Below are 20,086 nucleotides of genomic sequence, written 5' to 3' on the forward strand. Positions count from 1 at the left end.
TCCATATATCCACAAAGTATTTTAGATACTTTTTTTTCTCCATTGTTGATGACAAAACTCTTCTGTAACCTTCTACAGTTGTTTGTAAAAGAGGACATATGCTTGGTCATGCAATACCTTGCTTGTCCCAATGGCAGTCACGGAGGCATCATCAAAACGTAGCCATTGGCCATTAGAATAACGAGCATCTGCAGTGTAATGCCCTTTTGAAGGCTCTCTTCCATGGTGGGTAATTGTGGCAACAAGTTCGTATTTTCGGCCCTGTAAATGGAATGCAGAAGGGAACTCAGCTGATAGTTACTAAACCTGAATCGGTATTCTAAACACTGAAAATTTGTTTCATGGAATATTAAGAAGTCTGCTCAGAAACTAGATCGCTATGGATGAAAGGACTTCAATTCTCATTGTTCTGAAATAGCATTAAATATGAGTTCCTTTACAAGTACAGTTAAGGGAATTGGGGTCAAAGGCCTTTGATGACCATGAGCAATAACCAGAAATAGCAAAGGTCAATATTGAATTACTGCATTACCTCAGCAGATGGAGTAACAAGCAGTTCTCGACCCAGGACCAATTCAAGAGGAAAATGCACAGGTTTAAGCAACTTGGTGCTCCCTTGGCTTCCATAACTAAATCGCATCAGGTGCAATATCATTATCTTTGAGAGGGTCTGTATTTTAACAGATTTTCTGGCAGTCACAACTCCAGCCTGAAAGTTGGGATTAACAATCGTCAATATCATGCATGTATAGCAAGATCTATCAATAGCCAGCAAACAAAGATATGCAACACTTTAAGAAAAACTCAGGGCTTTATGTAGCAATTGGATCCAAAAAACATATTAAGAGACCAAATCTAAATAAATGTAATCAACATTTAATTGAGCTACTTGTATGGAAGTGAACCACACATCATGCACATGATAAGAGGTCCTTACGCATACAAAAAAGGAACGCAAACATACCATACAGTATCATAAAAACAATTTTATAGACTAAACTACCTTCCCAGTTACTGAAGTTCGATATCCCTCAAGATTTTCTGGCGCAGAAAATAAATGAAGTGCATCCTCAATTGTGCAAACAGCTTCAGGATGAATATCGAGGTGGAGCAAGAGAAATGGTTGAACAGTAGCAGAGGCTTTATTTCCTGATAAGACACAAAAATTAAATAAAAAGGAAGGAACTACAGGATATATGCTGCAGAGGGGAAATTTTTTGCAAGAACATAAATATGAAAGAGTTCACTTTTGCTAGCAAAGGTAATCAATTTATCACTATTTAAGTCCTTGTAAACAGGAAAAAAAAATTTGCTAAAAGTGGGAAAACCATTTGAGGAAAATTTCTATTTCTTAAGCCCATAGAAATTAACGAACCTTTTGCCTTCACTACACTTTTCAATTGTCCTCCAAAAATATCACTAAGCTCTGAAGGAACGAAGCTTTGTGTTCTTGTAACAGCAGATGAGTTCTTTGGGCCAACTGTCTCCCATTCATCATCTTCAGCAGAAGAGACAAGAGATGACTTGGCTCCATTGGTGTTAGCAAACTGTCCTTGAAGCTTAAGTAATTCATCATGCATTTGATCCATTATAAAACTTAGAAACTCCTGAGCGTCTTCCTGCCTGAAAAGAATAATCATGTCAGAAACCAACTTCCAGATCACCCACATGATCATAATACAGTTCATAGGTAATAGCAAGGAATGTCTAGATGCAACAGATGCCAAGTAATTAGCCAGTAAAAACCCATTTTCAAGTTCCACCTCACCATATCTTCAAGATTTTAGTCAACTCAACCGACATGTAACATTATACAGTTTACCAACCACAGTAATTGCATTCTGAGGATAGAATAGAAGGAATATGATTACAGTGAAGAACACAGAAAGCAGCACAGCAGAAGATCAAGGAATGGAAATACAAAAGGAGAAAAAAAGAATCATCCTAATTGAAAAGGAAGATATAAATAAGTTTTAGATCCACACAGCATAGCAAGCAATACTTTATAGTTCAAGCCTAAACTGTTACCAAGTAAAAGAAATATCTAATGATAAATGGAAGAGAAGATCAACTAGATCCCAAGAACACAAACCTTGGTCTGCCGGATATGCTGCTTGGCACATCTGGAGTAAAATTTTTAAGAACAGCTTCAAACATGGCAGGACTAAAAGGCCTCCCAGTTTCAACGTAAGCCACATCTTTCTTCGTAATCCTTGGACTAGAAGACTTGTCGAATTCAGAGATGAACTCAAAAAATGCAGTTAAAGTGGGATATCCAACCTAACAAATTACAATCCAACAAAACTAAAGCTTTAGCTTCAAGCTATATCAAATTTTAGTAACAAAATTAACAATGTAATAAATTTTATTATCAGCTGATTTGCTTATGATTTGTGCACAAAATCATAAGATCCACTAAACATATAACAAAACAACACAAAAAAAAAATACATAACCTTAAAGTATACAGAAGGTATAAAATAGATGAGTAGACCAAAAGAAAATTAAGGACAGACATGTTCAACACATACAGCCATGAACAAAGCATCTCCATCTTCAGCATCAGATAAATAAAATTTAGAACATGAAAAGGAATTAACCTTCAGTATGTCACGAGTTCTAAGTTCATGCAAGAGCTGAACAAAAGGGGAACAGGACAACAGAGCCTGTAGAGTTGCGTTAAGAAAGCATAGATTTCCTAAGTTGATTAAACCTCTGGGCAGTAAGTCTCTAGCACTTTTAACAGGCTCACTAGTTGTCTTCCAGACCTCCTGTTTTGACACGGATATTGATGAACCATATGCAGTCCCATTCTGATACCCATCCTTTACACTTACACCATCAAGGACACAAAATTTTGAACTTGGGTGTGAATATGAATGACCGCCTTCATTCTGAGATAAGCTTAACGAGGTTAAATCAATACCGTCTGTTTTCAATTCTTTAACACCATTACTGAGGGCAGTGCCATTAGTAGAATTCTTAATGTTTCCATTTTCTATAGTTCCTTCCAAGGCTCCTGGAAACTGATTATTTGGTGCGGTTACAATCTTTATTTTATCATCCTTCCTAACAGGAGTTGAGGGCTGAAGAACAACTGGCCCATCTGCAGTACCTAACTGTCCACTTGGTTCACCTTTCAAACCACCTGAAGAACTTCCAGTCAAATCGAAAGAACCAAAGAGCAAATCTTTCTCTTCCACGGGATTTTCAGCTCTCCCTGACGAAACAGGTTTTTTAGCACTTTCAGATGATCGTTTTACCTGCCATGACCTTGTCTCTTCCTCAGTGAATGACCCAAACAGTAGTACCTGCCATCACACAAAAAACACCCGGTGAACTGCCAGAACTTAGAAGAACAACACACACAACAACAACCAGATCATTCAACAACAGCATTCTTCACATTACCCTAGTAAAGCTAGATTAATCACAAGGAGTACAACATTCTATAAACTAATTCTATGTAAACAGAGATAACATCCAAATCAAATAAACCCTTAAACAAGATAGTTAGAATACACTAGAGCTTCATAAATCCAGGCATCCTTCACCATTAACAAAAAGAAATTGTTTACCTAACACCAGCCAATACTCTTACTACCACTTCGTTCACAATTCAAGAATGTTCAGCCCATTCTACAACTTCTCCTGTTTCTTCCTTTAGCTTTAGAAAAGCTGGTTAATTTCTTATTCTTAATACATCTCAGAGCTTTCATTCATAAATAAACTAGTTTGCAATAAATCCAAGCATATAAGATTCAATAAATTACATAAATCCAATATTTTTTTTCCAATTTAATGATTAAAAAATCAAAAAAACAAAAAAAAAACTGACCTTAGAATCAGTCATGTTTTAAATGCGACGTAAACCCTAGAAACCGGAGACCTAAAACGACAAGGATTAAAGAGAGAAAACGCGAGAGGTATAGAAAAGAGATGAGAAACGAATCGAGCTAGGGTTTGAGAGCACACTGGTGCAGCACACAAAGAAGAAGAGAGAGAAAGAGTGTTGATTGAAGACATGAAAAAAAGAAGAAAGAGTGTTTTATATTTGAAGAAGAGAGAGAGCATTTAACAAACAGACCCTCTCCTCTTCCTCTTTCGATTAGCTCTCTAATTCCAAGCATCGACTGTATTTCAAACCCTTATACGGGAAGATGACAAACTCCCGAAATTCAGTTTGTTTGTGACCCTCTAGGGTTTGGATTTTGATTTGTTTAATGTTTTAGCCTTATCAAAGAAGGACAATGGCTTAGGGTGTTGTTTGGCTGCTGTCTTATTAAATAAACGCTTTTTATATATTTTGTTTAAATTAATAGAAACTTGTCAGACACGGAAGTCAGTTTTTTTTTTTTTTTTTTTTTTCAAAGAAAATAGTGTTTAAATAGAATTAATAAGTTTATAGGACGCATTTTGGGGTTTCAATAATGCTACCGGGACTCTTATTCGAATTACGTGTCTCCTTACTCACACCAATTACGTTTTTCGTTCATAAATATTTTATCAGTGAACGATCATTCATCAATTATGGACGATCATTCAATATGGACGAGAGTCCACATTTAAAGGACGCTAGTTCATTAGTAAATAAAAAAAATAATATAAACAAAAATAATAGATAATCGTTCATAGGTTATGGAATAAAGGACGGACGTCCACATATAGTGGACGTCTGTCCAATCTTTAAATAATAAAATTTATATAAACAAAATTAATGGACGAACGTTCATATGTTAATGGACGCCCGTCCATTATTAATGGTTTTAAAAAATTATAAACAAAATTTAGGGACGCCTGTTTATATATATATTATGGATGACAGTCCTTGATTAACAAATTTATGAATTTTTGGAGAAGTCATAATTTGTTTATAATTTTTTAAAACCATTAATAATGGACGGGCCTCCATTAACATATGAAAGCTCGTCCATTAATTTTGTTTATATAAATTTTATTATTTAAAGATTGGACGGGTGTTCATTATATGTGGACGCTCATCTTTTATTTATAGATGGTCGTCCATAACCTATGAACGGTTATCCATTATTTTTGTTTACATTGTTTTTTCATTTAGCGATGAACGAACGTCCTTTAAATGTGGACTCCCGTCCATATAATATAGACAGGAGTCTATCGTAAGTGAACGGTCATCTATAGTTGATGAACAGTTGTTCACTAATAAAATATTTGTGAACGTGAAACGTGATTGGTGTGAATTATAAGACACGTAATTCGGTGTAAAGTCTCGGTGTCTGTAACATTATTGTTTGGGCTTAACGTTTAAGAATAAGAGTGTAAAGGTTTGCAGTTCTAAAATGGACAATATCTATTCAGCTATTGGATTGATACAATGACTCTTTCCTCTTATTATAAATTTCTTTCAGCCATATGAATCACTTGATAATTCATTGATCCTCGTATCAGAGGAGGAAAGTAATCTAATATAGTAATATTATCTTTGGTAATCAAGCTAGAAAAAGAAAAATATAAATATAAATAGAAAAAAATTAAGAAAAAACATTGAACAGTTACTAATTGTGTGTGATTTTTCCATCAAGTTTGGGTTACCACAAGAATATAGCTTAACCCATGATCAGTCTAATTCTACCGGTTGTCTAACTCAGCATAAACTCGTCAACATACAGCTCAATTCAGCACAAGCTAATCGCGAATAACCTGAATGATCATTCAATCAATTCCCAAATAACTTTAGATCTCAGATATTGCGGGATTGACTAAATCAACAACATTCTCTACGCAATCACAGCGCTTAATCGGAAAAATATTAGACACTTTTTCCTTTGTATAAACCTTATATATAAATCCCCTTAAATGATGAAAAATAAATAATGTAAGTTCTCGCAGCAAATACAAAAAACAGTGAACGTAAACTTAAAAATTTACCTTGCTAAACCATTTTAAAAATTCTCGTTGCCATTTATTTTATTGCATTCAATACTTGATTATCCGTAATTACGTGCATATCTATTCCATTTATTTGATTGCATTCAATACTTGATTATCCGTAATCACGCGCATATCCATTCCAATCGCGCCAAAGTTCGAATTATCTGATAGGTGCAAATGTATGTATCAACAATTATTGGGTGATGAAAATGGTAAACTGTCAAATCTGAGTTGTTTAGCAGTAAATTAGAAAAGAAGAAAGTAGTTGGTCTTCGTCTTCCTCCCCTCCCTCTCAGGCTCTCAACACTCTCAAATGGATATATATCTCTTCTGAAATTGACATCCAAACAAACCCGTTAAAATTCATATCAAAATTCAACTACACTTGGTATTGTTCATCTTATTGATCTTTACAGAACACAACACTGCTTGAGAGATCTCTTTCTCTCTCAAGTCTCCACCACCACTATGCCAACTTATTACCAGCAGCACCACCGTGCTACTCCTTTACTTTCTTCTTCTTCGCAATCTTCGTTCACTTCGAGGCTACTTTTACTTCTCACTGTCCTTCCTCTTTCTCTCGCTTTGTTGGCTTTCTTTCTCCAATGGAAAGGCGACGCCGGCCTTACTGATCCGGCAACCGCTACTTCAACCGTCTCGCGCTGGGCTCCTCATGGCTCCCACCTCCAAAACCATGAGGTGTTTCCTGGTATGGAGTCCTCTTCTCTGTCGCCCAAAGCTCAGCATTTCTCGCGCTCCGATTGTACTAAACTTATACGGAGCTCTTCGCCTTCTTTTCCTTATTACCGAGACTGGAAGTTTGACTTTGACTCCGATTTGAAGCCAAAGGTGCTCTTTTTTAACTATTTTCGATTGTGGGATTTTGAAGTTAGGGTTTCTTTCTTTCTTTTTATGGTGGTTTGTTTTTATTTTTGTTAAAATGTTGTTTTCTGATACTGATCTGATTTAAGTTCTGCATTTTTGTTGATTGACGCTGCTGAGATTTCTCTTATTGAATGTTTGATTGGTGTTTTTAGGGAGTTCCTGATTTAAGGGTTGATCTGTGTTAAAGTTTGCTTTTTGTTGCTGTGTATTATGTTGGGGTTTGAGAGGAAAGTTTAATTACTAATATCTTTTCTGGTTAGCTTGAAATCTGAGTAAATAAAGAGGAAGTTGAGCTTGTATTATATTCTTAAACTAATTAGTGGCAGTTGATTTGTTGCTCTTTGCATTCATTTCCAGATTACTGAGACTGGAGGTTCCTATGTTGATTCAATGTTATCTTAAAAGTTCCGATTTGAGCTCAAATTCTTAATTTAATCGATATTTTTGCTCGTTTGTCTACTTGCTACCATATTGAAATCATATAGTGAAGTTAATGATGATACCCAATGTATATTACTATACACCAACTAAACTTCGATTGTGAGTTTGATTGCTGCGTCAAGTCAGATACAGTTCTTTGGGTAATCTTCCCTTAAAATTGTTGTATTGTTTTGGTTTAATATGAGGTGTCCTACTTTTTGTTTATAATGAACTCTGGCTAATGGAACTATACTATTTAATCTATCTGTACAAGCCTTGTATAAATGGGATGATTGTTTATGCCTTTATGCAGATATGTATTACAACAAGTACATCAGCTGGCTTGGAGCAGATTCTGCCATGGATGTTCTATCACAAGGTCATTGGAGTGACAACCTTTTTCCTTTTTGTGGAAGGAAAGGCTGCATCTCCTGATGTGTCTAAAGTTCTGGAATCTATTCCAGTGAGTTAAAAATAACAATTTCCTTTTCATAGGTAAGGTCCACTTTGATTTGCATTACGCTGTTTGTTTTTCTTTAATTTTTGTGGCTGTTAAAAATTGCATTTCTTTCTCAGGGAGTGAAAGTGATTTACAGAACAAAAGAGCTAGAGGAGCAACAGGCTAGAAGGTTGGTTGAATTTGCCATCTTTACTGTTGTAGATTCTGTATATCCCTTATTTGTTTTTAAGCCAGTCTAGACTGTTCACAGTTTATCCGTGTTTAGCTCAAGCAACTTTTTACTTGGAACCTTTTGGACTTGACTTATATCTTGCCTCTTTTTGAGATATTTTGTTTCACATACTAATTCTGTTTTCTTTTGGGATCATCAGCCGTATCTGGAATGAGACATGGCTATCAAGTTTCTTTTACAAACCCTGCAATTATGAGCTGTTTGTGAAGCAATCTCTCAATATGGAAATGGCTATTGTTATGGCAAGGGTATGCTTTGTGAACCATTGTCATTAGTTATTGCTGGATGAGTACTGATTTTAATCTGATATACATTTTCTGTTACTTAATGAAAATATTAGGATGCTGGCATGGATTGGATACTTCATCTTGACACGGACGAATTAATACATCCAGCTGGTGCTCGTGAGTATTCTTTGAGGCAATTGCTTCTTGATGTGCCTGGAAATGTGGATATGGTTATATTTCCAAATTATGTGAGTGGAATTATTTATACTATTAAAATGCTTTGCTAGTGATAATATCAATCACGAATTTACAACAATGACAAATTAATCATTATGTTCTTTCTATGATATGGCTTGACATATAGATGATGATATATATTTTTTTCCTGCAGGAGAGCAGTGTTGAACGAGACGACATCACTGATCCTTTCAGCGAGGTTTTTCTCCTTTATTTTTTCAATGTCCATGCTTTTGTCTTGGTTTAACAGATTGAGCTTTTGAAGTTTGAGTTAACCTTTGACAGAAATATATACCTTGGAACTGTATTATATGTGTTGTTTATCTTGTATTAGTTAACATGTGTTCAACCAATTGGACTAGTCAGTGTAATAAATTTTGGGTTGGAAGTTGAGCTCATTAATTCAGTAAATGACAGAGATTATATTATGGGAAATTTCTCATGTTTTAATGAAACAGTGGTGGTAAATTATTCTTGGATACCGCTAAATGTTCTGGGAGATCACTTTCATTGCAAAGCAAAAATCCATTTCTATAGCATCATATTTGCTTGTCCTTGATGATTGACTTATTTTATAATATGTTTGGTATGTTTCATATTCCTGTATCTTTGTGAACAGGTATCAATGTTCAAGAGGAACTATGACCATCTTCTAAAGGATACATACTTTGGCATGTATAAAGAAGCTACTCGGGGAAACCCAAACTACTTCCTGACTTATGGAAACGGAAAATCAGTTGCTCGAATTCGTGATCATCTTCGTCCTAACGGTGCACATAGGTGGCACAATTATATGAAAACCCCAAAGTATGTAATTTGATATGTTAATCTAGTAAGGCATACATCATTACACATGCATATGCATATGATTGCTTTTTACAATGTCACACATGAGCAGATGTTAGTAGGTATTGTTGGGGGGGAGAGATTTGTATATATATTCATTGAAGAAGATAGCAATTTTATGGAGCAACAGTATATTATTCTCAAATTTAGCAAATACAAGTTGTTTATTTCACTCCTCTCCCTCTCCTCCACTTCCAAAGGATTAAAACTGTACATTAATGTGATTATGTGCCATTGTAATCCTTATTGTGCTATTTGTTTTGCTGTTGTTTAATTGTAATGGTAGCAAAAATACAATTGTTCTTCTGAATGACTTCTTCACAGCAATAATTGTGCAATACTGTTCTTTTCAGTGAGATTAAATTGGAGGAGGCTGCTGTTCTACACTATACGTACGCCAAATTTTCTGACCTGACATCCAGACGTGATAGGTGTGGCTGCAAGCCTACAAAGGAGGATGTCAAAAGATGCTTTATGTTGGAATTTGATAGATCTGTGAGTTCAGTGTTGTCCTTTTTGTTTCTTGATTATTTCAGCATTTTATGTGTTTCTTTTTTACCAAGTCCTAAAATTAAGTTTGTGCGGCCATTCCTCTTTTGTTGCTGAAATGAATGAAGAATTTTGGGGTTATAGTTTGTCAATTGTTAAGTTTGTTCTCAATTTTAGTTCCTTTTGATAACTCATTTGCTGTTTTAAGTTAATGTTATCCCTTGCAGGCATTTATAATTGCTTCAACTGCAACTGAGGAGGAAATGATAAATTGGTAAATACTTGAATGCTAAAACTAATTTTGTCCCAATTGCTACATGTTTTGTTTCAATGAGTTCATGCATACAATTGCTACATGTTCTGTTTGATTAATCAATAAAGATTTGGCTGTTTTTGTTTTAGGTACCATGAGCATGTTGTGTGGGGTGACAAGGACCTGAAGTTGAAACTCCTTAGGAAGGGAATTCTAACTCGTGTATATGCTCCCATGGTAAGCATGACAATGATATCTTTTAAATAATACTTGACAGAATAAGAGTGAAAAAAAAAAAAAAAAAAAGAAGGGTTAAAACTACAGTTAGTGAATTGACTGGTCATATTCATCAATTGACCATACATTGGCCAATGTCCGAAATCTGCATATGCGGTTACTACTTTAATAGTCAGAGAACCTTTTGCATTTCTCTTGGGATTTGTTTTGGAAGAAAAAGAATTGCTTATTTTTGTGTAGTACCAACAATCCAAAACTCTCTCGGATCCCATTTTTTGTTAATTTTTTATCAATATTCTTTTCCATTGTACATGTCAGGCCATAATACAAGGTTTGAGGGAGTCAGGTGTCTTCACCTCTGTTATTAAATCTGCCCAGACAACCATTTCAAAGGACAAGTTTTTGAAATCCATTGATAGTAGTAACTCATCAAGAGCTGTTGCCTCTGAATCGGACCCCTCGAGAAAGGTTGGTAGAAGCAAAGAGTACCAGGCAACTGTTCGGAAGGTATTGGATATTGAAGTCGAGTCTTATGAAGCAGCTGTTCCACCATTGTCTCCCCCAGGATTTAATGATGACCATCTGATGGACATGTGATAGATTTCCTGGCTTGATTGCTTATTTTTCTCCTTCCTGTTTTGAATGGCCAAATTTAACTAAATACCTATTGAAGGGAGGAATCAGGAGAGAAAAGGATGAGCAAATGGGTTATTGTTGTGGTATATCTGTCCTTGGTTCAATTGGTTCTTCCCGATCTTTCACCAAGCGCTGCTGGACATTCTGAGGAGAGAATTATATTGGTCTTTCTGGTCATGGCAAGTTGATTTTGCCAATAGAGTTTTTGGCCTTGAATTCTCATGTATAGAGACCACATTTTTACAGTCGAAGATATTATCATTGTATTTTGACTAGTTGTGTGAGAACGAAAGAAATTATATATTTATTATTTTCATGCATAAATTGCAAATCATTTTCTCGTACAGATGACATGACTTACAATACAGGACTAACTCCTGTTACATAATACATGAACCTCTACTGAATTACAAACAAAAACAGGGAAGAAATTAACTGAAACATGATCTCTTGCATACCTACTACTTAGTCAATTATCGTCATCAGGTGCCAGGATTTGTGTTCTAACTTCTAACGGATAACGGAATTCTCACAGCATGAACTCCGTCCGTCCAAGTAAGGCTGCCAAATTAGAATCCTGTGTTCACCTTGTGGGATGTGGAGACGGTAACCTGGTAAGAGATATTCTTTGCGGTAGTCTTGAAGTGCAAGACTTGATGTGTTACTGATACCTTAATGCCGAATGGAGGTTCAATAACTGCTGTATAGTTGCAATCTGAGAGGCTCCAACATTTGTTACAGTTCTGGTGAGGGTAACGGAATTCCTAAGATTTGGTATGGTTATTGAGTGTATTTGGGAAGTGTGAATTGAGATAGCTGGCAATAAGCAAATGGGCATAAGAACGCGTTTGGATGTACCGTTGGGTCTTCTTTATCTTACTGGCAAAGTCGGGACGCGTAAATGGCTAACCCATCTCACATACACTCACTTTATTGTCTCTTTCCTGGCAGGTTCCTTGAATGCACCTAAACCCCACTTTCTTTTATAAAAAACACGTTAAACAATAAATTAAACTCACTTCTTCCATCTATATATATACTGCTCATTTCTCTTCACTTCAACACACAAAACACAAATCTTTCTCAGCTTCTTCTGCTATTAAGCTTTCTAAAATCTTTAGCCTTTTTCTCTTCAAAAAAATGGCTTCTTTTGTTTTCAAACTATTCCTTCTGATCTCTCTATTTCAAATCTCTTTTGCTGCAAGAACTCTTAATGAGCTTGTAAAAGATCAAGGGTCTCAACTCTTGCAATACCACAATGGCCCTCTTCTGTCTGGAAAAATTTCCATTAATCTTATTTGGTATGGCAAATTCAAGCCTTCCCAGAAAGCCATCATCTCAGATTTCATCACCTCACTGTCTTCTTCTTCACCAGCAAAAACCAATCAGCCTTCAGTAACCTCGTGGTGGAAAACCACTGAGAAATACTACCACCTAAGCTCCAAAAAAAACAGTCTTTCCCTCTCTCTCGGAAAACAAATCGTTGATGACAAGTACTCGCTTGGAAAATCGCTCTCAAACAAACATATCGTAACTTTGGCCTCAAAGGGTGAGCAAAAAGATGCCATAAATGTTGTATTAACATCTTCTGATGTAACCGTTGATGGGTTTTGCATGAGTCGATGTGGGACTCATGGGTCTGCTCCGGGATCCAAGAGTGGCCAAGTTAAGGGCAAGAACTACAAGTTCGCTTATATCTGGGTTGGTAACTCCGAGACTCAGTGCCCAGGTCAATGCGCATGGCCATTCCACCAACCCATTTACGGACCACAGAGCCCACCTTTGGTTGCACCAAACAATGACGTGGGTCTTGATGGAATGGTGATCAACTTGGCTGGTCTTTTAGCCGGAACCGCCACGAACCCATTTGGAAATGGCTATTTTCAGGGTCCAAAAGAGGCACCACTAGAAGCTGCATCAGCTTGTCCTGGTGTTTATGGCAAAGGGGCTTATCCTGGTTATGCAGGTAACTTGTTGGTGGACCCTACAACTGGTGCTAGCTACAATGCAAATGGTGCTAATGGAAGGAAGTACTTGGTTCCTGCTCTGTATGATCCTTCTACATCGTCTTGCTCAACTTTGGTCTAAGAAGGGAATAGTCTAGTAGATTATTAGTAGAATGTATACTTAATTATATAGCTGGAGATAGTGTAATTCTTTGATTTGTTATTTATTTGTTATGCAATTGCGGATTAATAATAGAAGAGCAAATTGCTCTGGTTTGCTTTTTTCAGACGAGAATTTGTGTCAACGATTTGCAATTTCATTCCATAATTGATTTAGTGCTACAACTAATGGCCCATTAATTGATGGACAGTTCTTGAGCTAGGGCCGGCTTACAGTGAGATATGCCCATACTTCGGACAGACCGATCTAGCAGAAGAAACCTTCATCCCCAACAAGATGGACCCAATTGGAATAACTGTCACTTGTCAAATGATGACTATAAACAATTTGATGAACTTACAATCACCAAATTCAAATATAGCCCATGTTATGTACTTAAAACCTGCTTCACGATATGCATTATAGTTAACATGTCATGTCTTCCATGTTCTCTTTCATTGTTCATATGATCACATTATATATATTTGAAAAAAGAAAAAGAAAATTGAAATCTTTTGCATCCTCAATACATTCATAGTCATAGACGCGTTTTTGCAACATTGAATGTGCTCCAATTTGATGGCACTAAAAATGTTCACTGTCTTTCACCATATTTGGCTTCTCGTTGTCCTATTCTCCCCTTGGTTGGCAATACACGGTGATGTTTAATTGTTTATGACATATATTCGTTTGAAAGCGAGAGTAGCGGCGCACCATCAATTAACAAAACCAACGCGTGGTCTTGCAGGCACTTGTTTCCTAGGAACTTTGTCTTTGACAGCTATTTATATCACCCCCGTATTCATCTTCAATTTGTAGGATCATACAACTTCACTTCAGTTTAACTTGAAAGCGGAACCAGTAAAAGAATTGTTTCCGTACCATGGTGGTCCTCTACTTTCCGGGAATATCCCCGTTAATCTGATTTGGTATGGACAGTTCAGTCCCGCTCAGCGTGCAATTGTCTCAGACTTCATTGCCTCTGTTGGTGTTCTAAGCTATGCCGAATTGACAAAGAAAAGGAGAACTGAAAAGAACTTAATCCATACTTCATTAGCCAACAAAAACTGAATATAACATACTTTTAGCTTACTGTTACAACCACTGTCAGTAAGTCTTTTACATAATAACAGGTAATCCACACAAATCTAACAACTACATTACACTTTGGAGACACAAAGCCTCAACTCTGGACCAAAACAGATTGTTGATCAAAACCAATCATCTGAATCGCATAATCACAACTATGAAATATGAACTTCAAAATCAGAACGCATGTGTACTCACTGTGGTGGAACTGGACATACCAAGTCAAGGTGCTATGAACTGATTGGGTATCCAGATTGGTGGGATCCTAGTAAAGCACCTAAACGGAATTAAAAAACAAAGCCTCATGCTTCTGTTGTTGTGGCCGAACCTTCTAGCAACCTTGAAGAATCTTCATCATTAATCGCTACTTCAGGTAATATTGGTAAGGCTCTTAATGTTTCCACACTTAATAGTAATAGTACTTGGATAATTGATTCTGGAGCTACGGATCACATGACTTTTGACACTAATCATGTTCAGTCTATGAAATCATCCAAACAATCCAAAGTGTCCACAGCCAATGGTACCCCTTTTCATGTTATTAGAGAAGGCTCAATTACTCTTACCGAAAATTTAAACTTGGATTCAGTTTTGGTTGTTCCCTCTCTTAACTATAACTTATTGTATGTTGCTCAAATAACATGTACTTTGCATTGTATTGTGATATTTTGGCCTAACTTTTGTGTTTTTAAGGACATCCGGACTCGGAAGACAATTGGCTATGGTATTAGAAAAGAGAAGCTCTATTATCTTGAGTTGACTTCGGCAAGTTCGAATCAATTATCCTAACCATTCTCAGTTGAAAGATCTGGCAATGTTCAAAACTCTAAAATTTGGTTATGGCATAAGCGGTTAGCCCATGCTTCTTTTGGATATTTAAAAAAATTATTTCCAAAGATGTTTTCTCAATTGACTAATTCTAGTTTTAAGTGTGATATTAGTGAATTGGCTAAAAGTCATTGTGTTACTTTTCCAATTAGTATGAATAAAAGTCCAGTACCTTTTATGGTTGTTCATTCGGATGTATGAGGTCCTGCAAAGATTTCTTCTCTAAATGGTGCATGCTGGTTTGTTTCATTTATTGATGATCACACACGTATGACTTGGGTTTGTTTGATGAAATCAAAAAATGAAGTTAGTTCTTTGTTTCAGAAATTTCACAAGATGATAGCAACTCAATATCAATCTCATATGCAGGTTCTTCGCATTGATAACGGTGGAGAGTTTGTTAATCAAGACTTAAAAAAATATTTGAATTTACATGGTATTGCTCATCAAACGACTTGCCCTTACTCCCCCCCAACAAAATGGGGTTGCAAAACACAAGAATCGTCATCTTCTTGAAGTTGTACATGCATACAAGAATCGTCATCTTCTTGAAGTTGTACATGCATTTTTATTTGGGGTTCACATGCCTACCAGTTACTGGGGTGAAGCTGTCACAGTTGCAGCCTATCTCATTAACCGTGTACCATCAAGTTCATTACAATTTAAGACTCCTCTCCATGTGCTTCATGAGACTATAAGTTCTCCTGCCGTGCCAAATCTGCCACCTAGAGTATTCGGATGTGTAGCCTTCGTACATCTTCACAAATCTTTGAGAAATAAATTGGAACCTCGAGCTATTCGATGTGTATTTGTAGGCTATGGCTTGTATCAGAAAGGCTATCGTTGTTATCACCCTCCTTCTCGCAAGATGTATGTTACACTTGATGTTACCTTTCATGAAAATGAAATGTATTATTTTGTCCCTGAGTCTCCATTTTAGGGGGAGAGTAGAGATGAACTGCAGACTCTAGATGACTTGGAGGATTTTACAAGTAATGGCAACTGGGAAAGTCAAAATGAGGAAATTAGTCATACTTTAAATGATGAGGCAGGTCATATTGTAGACAATGAGAATGAAATGGAAGTAGTACCGCCAGTCTCTTCATCACCAGAAGTAACAGCTTCCTCTCCTCAATCTGTATCATTTAATCAATTGTCTCCCGAAGCCGAGTCCATCTCCGAACCTCAGGTAAACTCTGAAACCCATATAAAAGTGTTACCAAATCAAGTCACAAGAGGTATACCTAAAGTAAATTATGAACCTACTCTTACCTCCAAACCTAAATATCCCATGAGTAATGTTGTGTCCTACCATAGGTTTTCAAAGGAATGTGAATCTTTTGTGAATCAATTATCTGTAGTATTTATTCCTAATAGTGTGCAGGAAGCCTTGAAAGATCCTAGGTGGAAAGAAGCGATGAATGAAGAAATGAAATCTCTCCAAAAGAATTCAACATGGGAAGTTATTGATTTACCTGAAGGGAAGACACCAGTAGGGTGTAGATAGGTCTTCACTATTAAATATAAAGCTGATGGAACTATCGAACGGTTCAAAGCCAGACTTGTTGCTAAAGGGTATACTCAAACTTATGGAGTTGATTATATGAAAACGTTTGCACCCGTTGCCAAAATCAATACTGTTTGTGTCATGTTATCTCTGGCGGTAAATCTTGACTGGCCATTACACAATTTTGATGTAAAGAATGCCTTTTTGCATGGAGACCTTCAAGAAGAAATATATATGGAATTGCCTCCCGGATGTAAAATGCAGATTAAAGGAAGTCAACAGGTTTGCAAATTGAGAAAGTCTTTGTATGGTTTAAAGCAATTTCCTAAAGCCTGGTTTGGCAGATTTACTAGCTCTATGAAGGTTTTTGGATATCAACAAAGTAACTTGGATCATACTCTCTTCTTGAAACATAATAAAGAGAAAATCACTGCTCTTATTGTGTATGTTGATGACATGATAGTGACAGGAAATGATCCAGAAGAAAAGGATACGTTACAAAGTCATCTCGCTCAAGAATTTGAAATGAAAGATCTGGGTCCATTGAAATACTTCCTAGGAAATGAGGTGTCAAGGTCGAAGAAAGGCATTTTCTTGTCTCAACGGAAATATGCCTTAGATTTATTAGATGAAATAGGAATGTCTGCTTGCAGTCTAGTTAGTACTCCCATGGAGGAAAATTTGAAACTAAGTATGGATTCGAATCAAATCCCTGATAACAAAGAACGTTATCAGAGAGTAGTAGGCAGACTAATGTATCTTGGACATACTCGACCAGATTTGGCTTATGCATTAAGTGTTGTCAGTCAATTCATGCATTCCCCAAAGGAAGACCATATGAATGCTGTTATTCGCATTTTGCGATACTTAAAGTCATCTCCTGGAAAAGGTATTATGTTTACAAAAGAAAGTTGCTTGGATATTAAAAGGTATACCGATGCTGATTAGGCTGGATCAGTTGATGATAGACGTTCTACATCTGGTTATTTCACATTGTGGGTGGAAATCTAGTTACTTGGCGGAGTAAGAAGCAAGAGGTTGTAGCTAGATCCAGCACTGAGGCTGAATACAGAGGGATGGCTAAAGGAATATGTGAATTATTATGGATCAGGAATTTAATGCAAGATTTACATATTAAGCAGGTAAGTAATATGAGATTATATTGTGATAATAAGGCAGCGTGCGATATTGCTCATAATCCAGTTCAACATGATCGAACTAAGCACGTTGAAGTTGATAGACATTTCATCAAGGAAAAACTGGAAGGAAAAATCGTTGAGGTGCCTTATGTTCGGTCTGAAGATCAACTTACAGATGTGCTAACTAAGGCAGTATCCAATCAAGCATTTAGTCGGTGTCTCGACAAGTTGGGCATGTGCGACATCTATGCACCAACTTGAGGGGGAGTGTTTCGAAATCATTGCTATCAGTCTCCTACGTTTTTCTCCCCTTGTATATTTTATTTCCTCTTTTGTATATTTCTTAGTTGTACATGATTCCTATAATCTTTCCTTCTTGTAATTAGTCATTCTAGTTCCTAAACTTTAGGAACAAGTCTATATCTTGTAACTATTTAATCTCATTGTTGAAAGAGAATAATACATAAGTTTTAATTCCCTTTCATTCAACTCTTGCTCTCTGTTGGACCAGTATTCTTTACTGTATTACGGTAAATATATTATTATTATCATTATTATTTTTTGAAAGAATAAGATTATTTGTGTTTTTTCATGACAGCATTTTATATATATTTTAGTTTCAAAACATGTTAAAAACCCATGGCTGACCACCACCGAAAAGCTACTATTGCTTGGCTTACAACCTATTACCTATAGATAAAAATAAAAATAATAAATACTGTTTTTCTCGTAAAAATAATAAATAGACAATAGAGTTTTTGGCCTTGAATTCTCATGTATAGAAACCACATCCTCACAGTCGAAGATATTATCATTGTATTTTGACTAGTTGTACGAGAACGAAAGAAATTATATATTTATTATTTTCATGCATAAATTGCAAATCATTTTCTCGTACAGATGACATGACTTACCATNTAAATAATGTAAATGATAAATATTTGTGAAATATCTTTGGAAGCTTCCACCCTATAAATATGTTTTGATTGTGTAATTTCTTAAAGTTTGTAAATTATAAGTTTGGATCCTGCATGACATTTTATATGCATGTTTTGGATATTATTATTATTATCCTTATGCAGATTTTTTTCTAAATACAACTCGTTCTCCAGACATGTATCCTCAGGATTCTCATTGAGGGATATTCAGAGGATACCTGACTGGAGGGAGGTTTTACAATGAGCTTGAGACTTATGGTTTATTTGATTTTTGGGTAAGTTTGTAAATTTCTAAATAAATCAGACCTGTGTGTCCTACCTCCCTCTAAATTCTTTATGTGTTTCTTCCTCTCATCCTACTCCCCTTGTATGTAATGCGAGGTTTTCTGATTATTAATGTAAATTAGAATAGGATTTTCTTTATTATAAATTCCTTATGTAACGATCATGATGAAGAAATGAAGGAGCGATGAAGAGGCAAACTTGAAGACCCAAGTTTTATTTTGACCCTAGGTTAACCTATCAATTCCTCTATGTTCAAGGAAATCGATTTTAGGTAGGTCGTATACCGGCACGTTTACTTTTATGATTAGAATGCACGCTAAGGTTGAATGTTTAATAACATGCTATCAATGACATTCTAAAAAGAAAATAAATTGGTGAGATCGCAAAAATAAAAACACCTCAATAAAGTATATTAAGTCATTAAATAAAAGCCTTCCATCACCATGAGTTTGATCAACCCACTGTTCGTTGAACCTTGTTCGCTAAAGAGAAGGGCACACTTCTACCAATGGGAGGTTAAACTTCATTTGAGTTTTCCTTAATAGTGATAGGTCGACTTAAATGATGTGTTTTGCTTGTTCACCAAAGCGAAGGTTGATAAATATGTCAAGGCGTAGTAGAGAAGTACATTTGTTATGTGTACGTGGTGACATGTAGTGTCCACTTTATTGTGTTAGTGTTTTAATCGAAGAACAACATAGCGGAAAACAAAAGTTTACCGATTAAACACTATTAAGCCCGAAATCCAAATATGAGTATAACGATGTTCATATGCTATAAAACCAATAAGACCCAATGAATGAATCAGAACCTTACCCACGTTTGGAGGCTCCACCTCTTTTTTAGGATCTAGATGAAGAACGCTCACAATCCAAGTGTAGGACTGAACCACCAGTATCTACACAAAGACAAGGATCAACATAAGAGATTTACTATATCTTGATGTGAGGTTGTAACGCCCCACTTAAGGTACGTAGTTAAAGTATGTAGTATTGCCTAAATGTTCATTGATTTTCACTTAATTGAGTTTACATGTTGTTAATATTGTTTAGTTGATCTTTAGTTGAATGAGTGTTTTGGTTTGGTTGAGTGGTTGCCCTGAAGATTGTAAAGACTTGGTGAAATCTTGGTGTTCCAGACTTCGTCGGGGTGAAGAATAATCTTTGACACGGCGACGTAGGTGTTGGAATTGCATAGGTTCTGTAATTGTTCGTCGGGGCGAAGAAAGAGCCTTCGCCGCGGTGAAGCTCCGACTGAAATGTTTGGTGAAGTTTCTAGAGAGGGGCAAAGTGACCATTCTACCCCTAATTAGTAGTTAAAGTGGGGAGTGAAACGTAAGGAAATTTCATGGAGAATGTATTA

General features: G+C 36.1%; 3 protein-coding genes across 3 annotated transcripts; 2 read left to right on the plus strand and 1 right to left on the minus strand.

Moving 5' to 3' along the window:
• Positions 1-6: 6 nt before the first annotated feature.
• On the minus strand, positions 7-4,190 carry LOC116124344 (ubiquitin carboxyl-terminal hydrolase 24-like). The gene is made up of 7 exons (XM_031410065.1): positions 3,839-4,190; positions 2,601-3,311; positions 2,093-2,280; positions 1,376-1,623; positions 1,004-1,149; positions 533-709; positions 7-261 (listed from the first exon to the last, which is right to left on the minus strand). The coding sequence occupies exons 1-7, from the start codon at positions 3,851-3,853 to the stop codon at positions 73-75; spliced, it is 1,674 nt and encodes a 557-aa protein (XP_031265925.1). The 5' UTR covers positions 3,854-4,190; the 3' UTR covers positions 7-72.
• A 2,082-nt stretch (positions 4,191-6,272) lies between these two features.
• LOC116124343 (glycosyltransferase-like KOBITO 1) lies at positions 6,273-11,166 on the plus strand. Its single transcript, XM_031410064.1, has 11 exons — positions 6,273-6,759; positions 7,529-7,678; positions 7,792-7,844; positions 8,047-8,155; positions 8,248-8,382; positions 8,526-8,570; positions 8,991-9,178; positions 9,571-9,712; positions 9,934-9,980; positions 10,109-10,196; positions 10,515-11,166. The coding sequence occupies exons 1-11, from the start codon at positions 6,379-6,381 to the stop codon at positions 10,791-10,793; spliced, it is 1,617 nt and encodes a 538-aa protein (XP_031265924.1). The 5' UTR covers positions 6,273-6,378; the 3' UTR covers positions 10,794-11,166.
• Positions 11,167-11,871: 705 nt separating this feature from the next.
• Positions 11,872-13,021, plus strand: LOC116124342 (protein EXORDIUM-like). Its single transcript, XM_031410063.1, has one exon. It carries the CDS (start codon positions 11,973-11,975, stop codon positions 12,918-12,920), a length of 948 nt encoding a protein of 315 aa, XP_031265923.1. The 5' UTR covers positions 11,872-11,972; the 3' UTR covers positions 12,921-13,021.
• The last annotated feature ends 7,065 nt before the right edge of the window (positions 13,022-20,086 follow it).

This window comes from Pistacia vera, unplaced genomic scaffold (genome assembly GCF_008641045.1).
Source record: "Pistacia vera cultivar Batoury unplaced genomic scaffold, PisVer_v2 Contig1510, whole genome shotgun sequence".
Taxonomy (NCBI): Eukaryota; Viridiplantae; Streptophyta; class Magnoliopsida; order Sapindales; family Anacardiaceae; genus Pistacia; species Pistacia vera.

What these genes read in the sequence shown, in the direction of transcription:
- LOC116124342 (XM_031410063.1), top strand. Translation starts at nt 11,973, where the DNA reads ATGGCTTCTTTTGTTTTCAAACTATTCCTTCTGATCTCTCTATTTCAA.
- LOC116124343 (XM_031410064.1), top strand. Translation starts at nt 6,379, where the DNA reads ATGCCAACTTATTACCAGCAGCACCACCGTGCTACTCCTTTACTTTCT. An exon ending in TGGCTATTGTTATGGCAAGG is followed by an intron (nt 8,156 to 8,247) that starts GTATGCTTTGTG and finishes TGAAAATATTAG; the next exon opens with GATGCTGGCATGGATTGGAT. An exon ending in TCACTGATCCTTTCAGCGAG is followed by an intron (nt 8,571 to 8,990) that starts GTTTTTCTCCTT and finishes CTTTGTGAACAG; the next exon opens with GTATCAATGTTCAAGAGGAA.
- LOC116124344 (XM_031410065.1), bottom strand. An exon ending in AAGTGTAGTGAAGGCAAAAG is followed by an intron (nt 1,150 to 1,375) that starts GTTCGTTAATTT and finishes GTGTCTTATCAG; the next exon opens with GAAATAAAGCCTCTGCTACT. An exon ending in GAACTTCAGTAACTGGGAAG is followed by an intron (nt 710 to 1,003) that starts GTAGTTTAGTCT and finishes CCCAACTTTCAG; the next exon opens with GCTGGAGTTGTGACTGCCAG.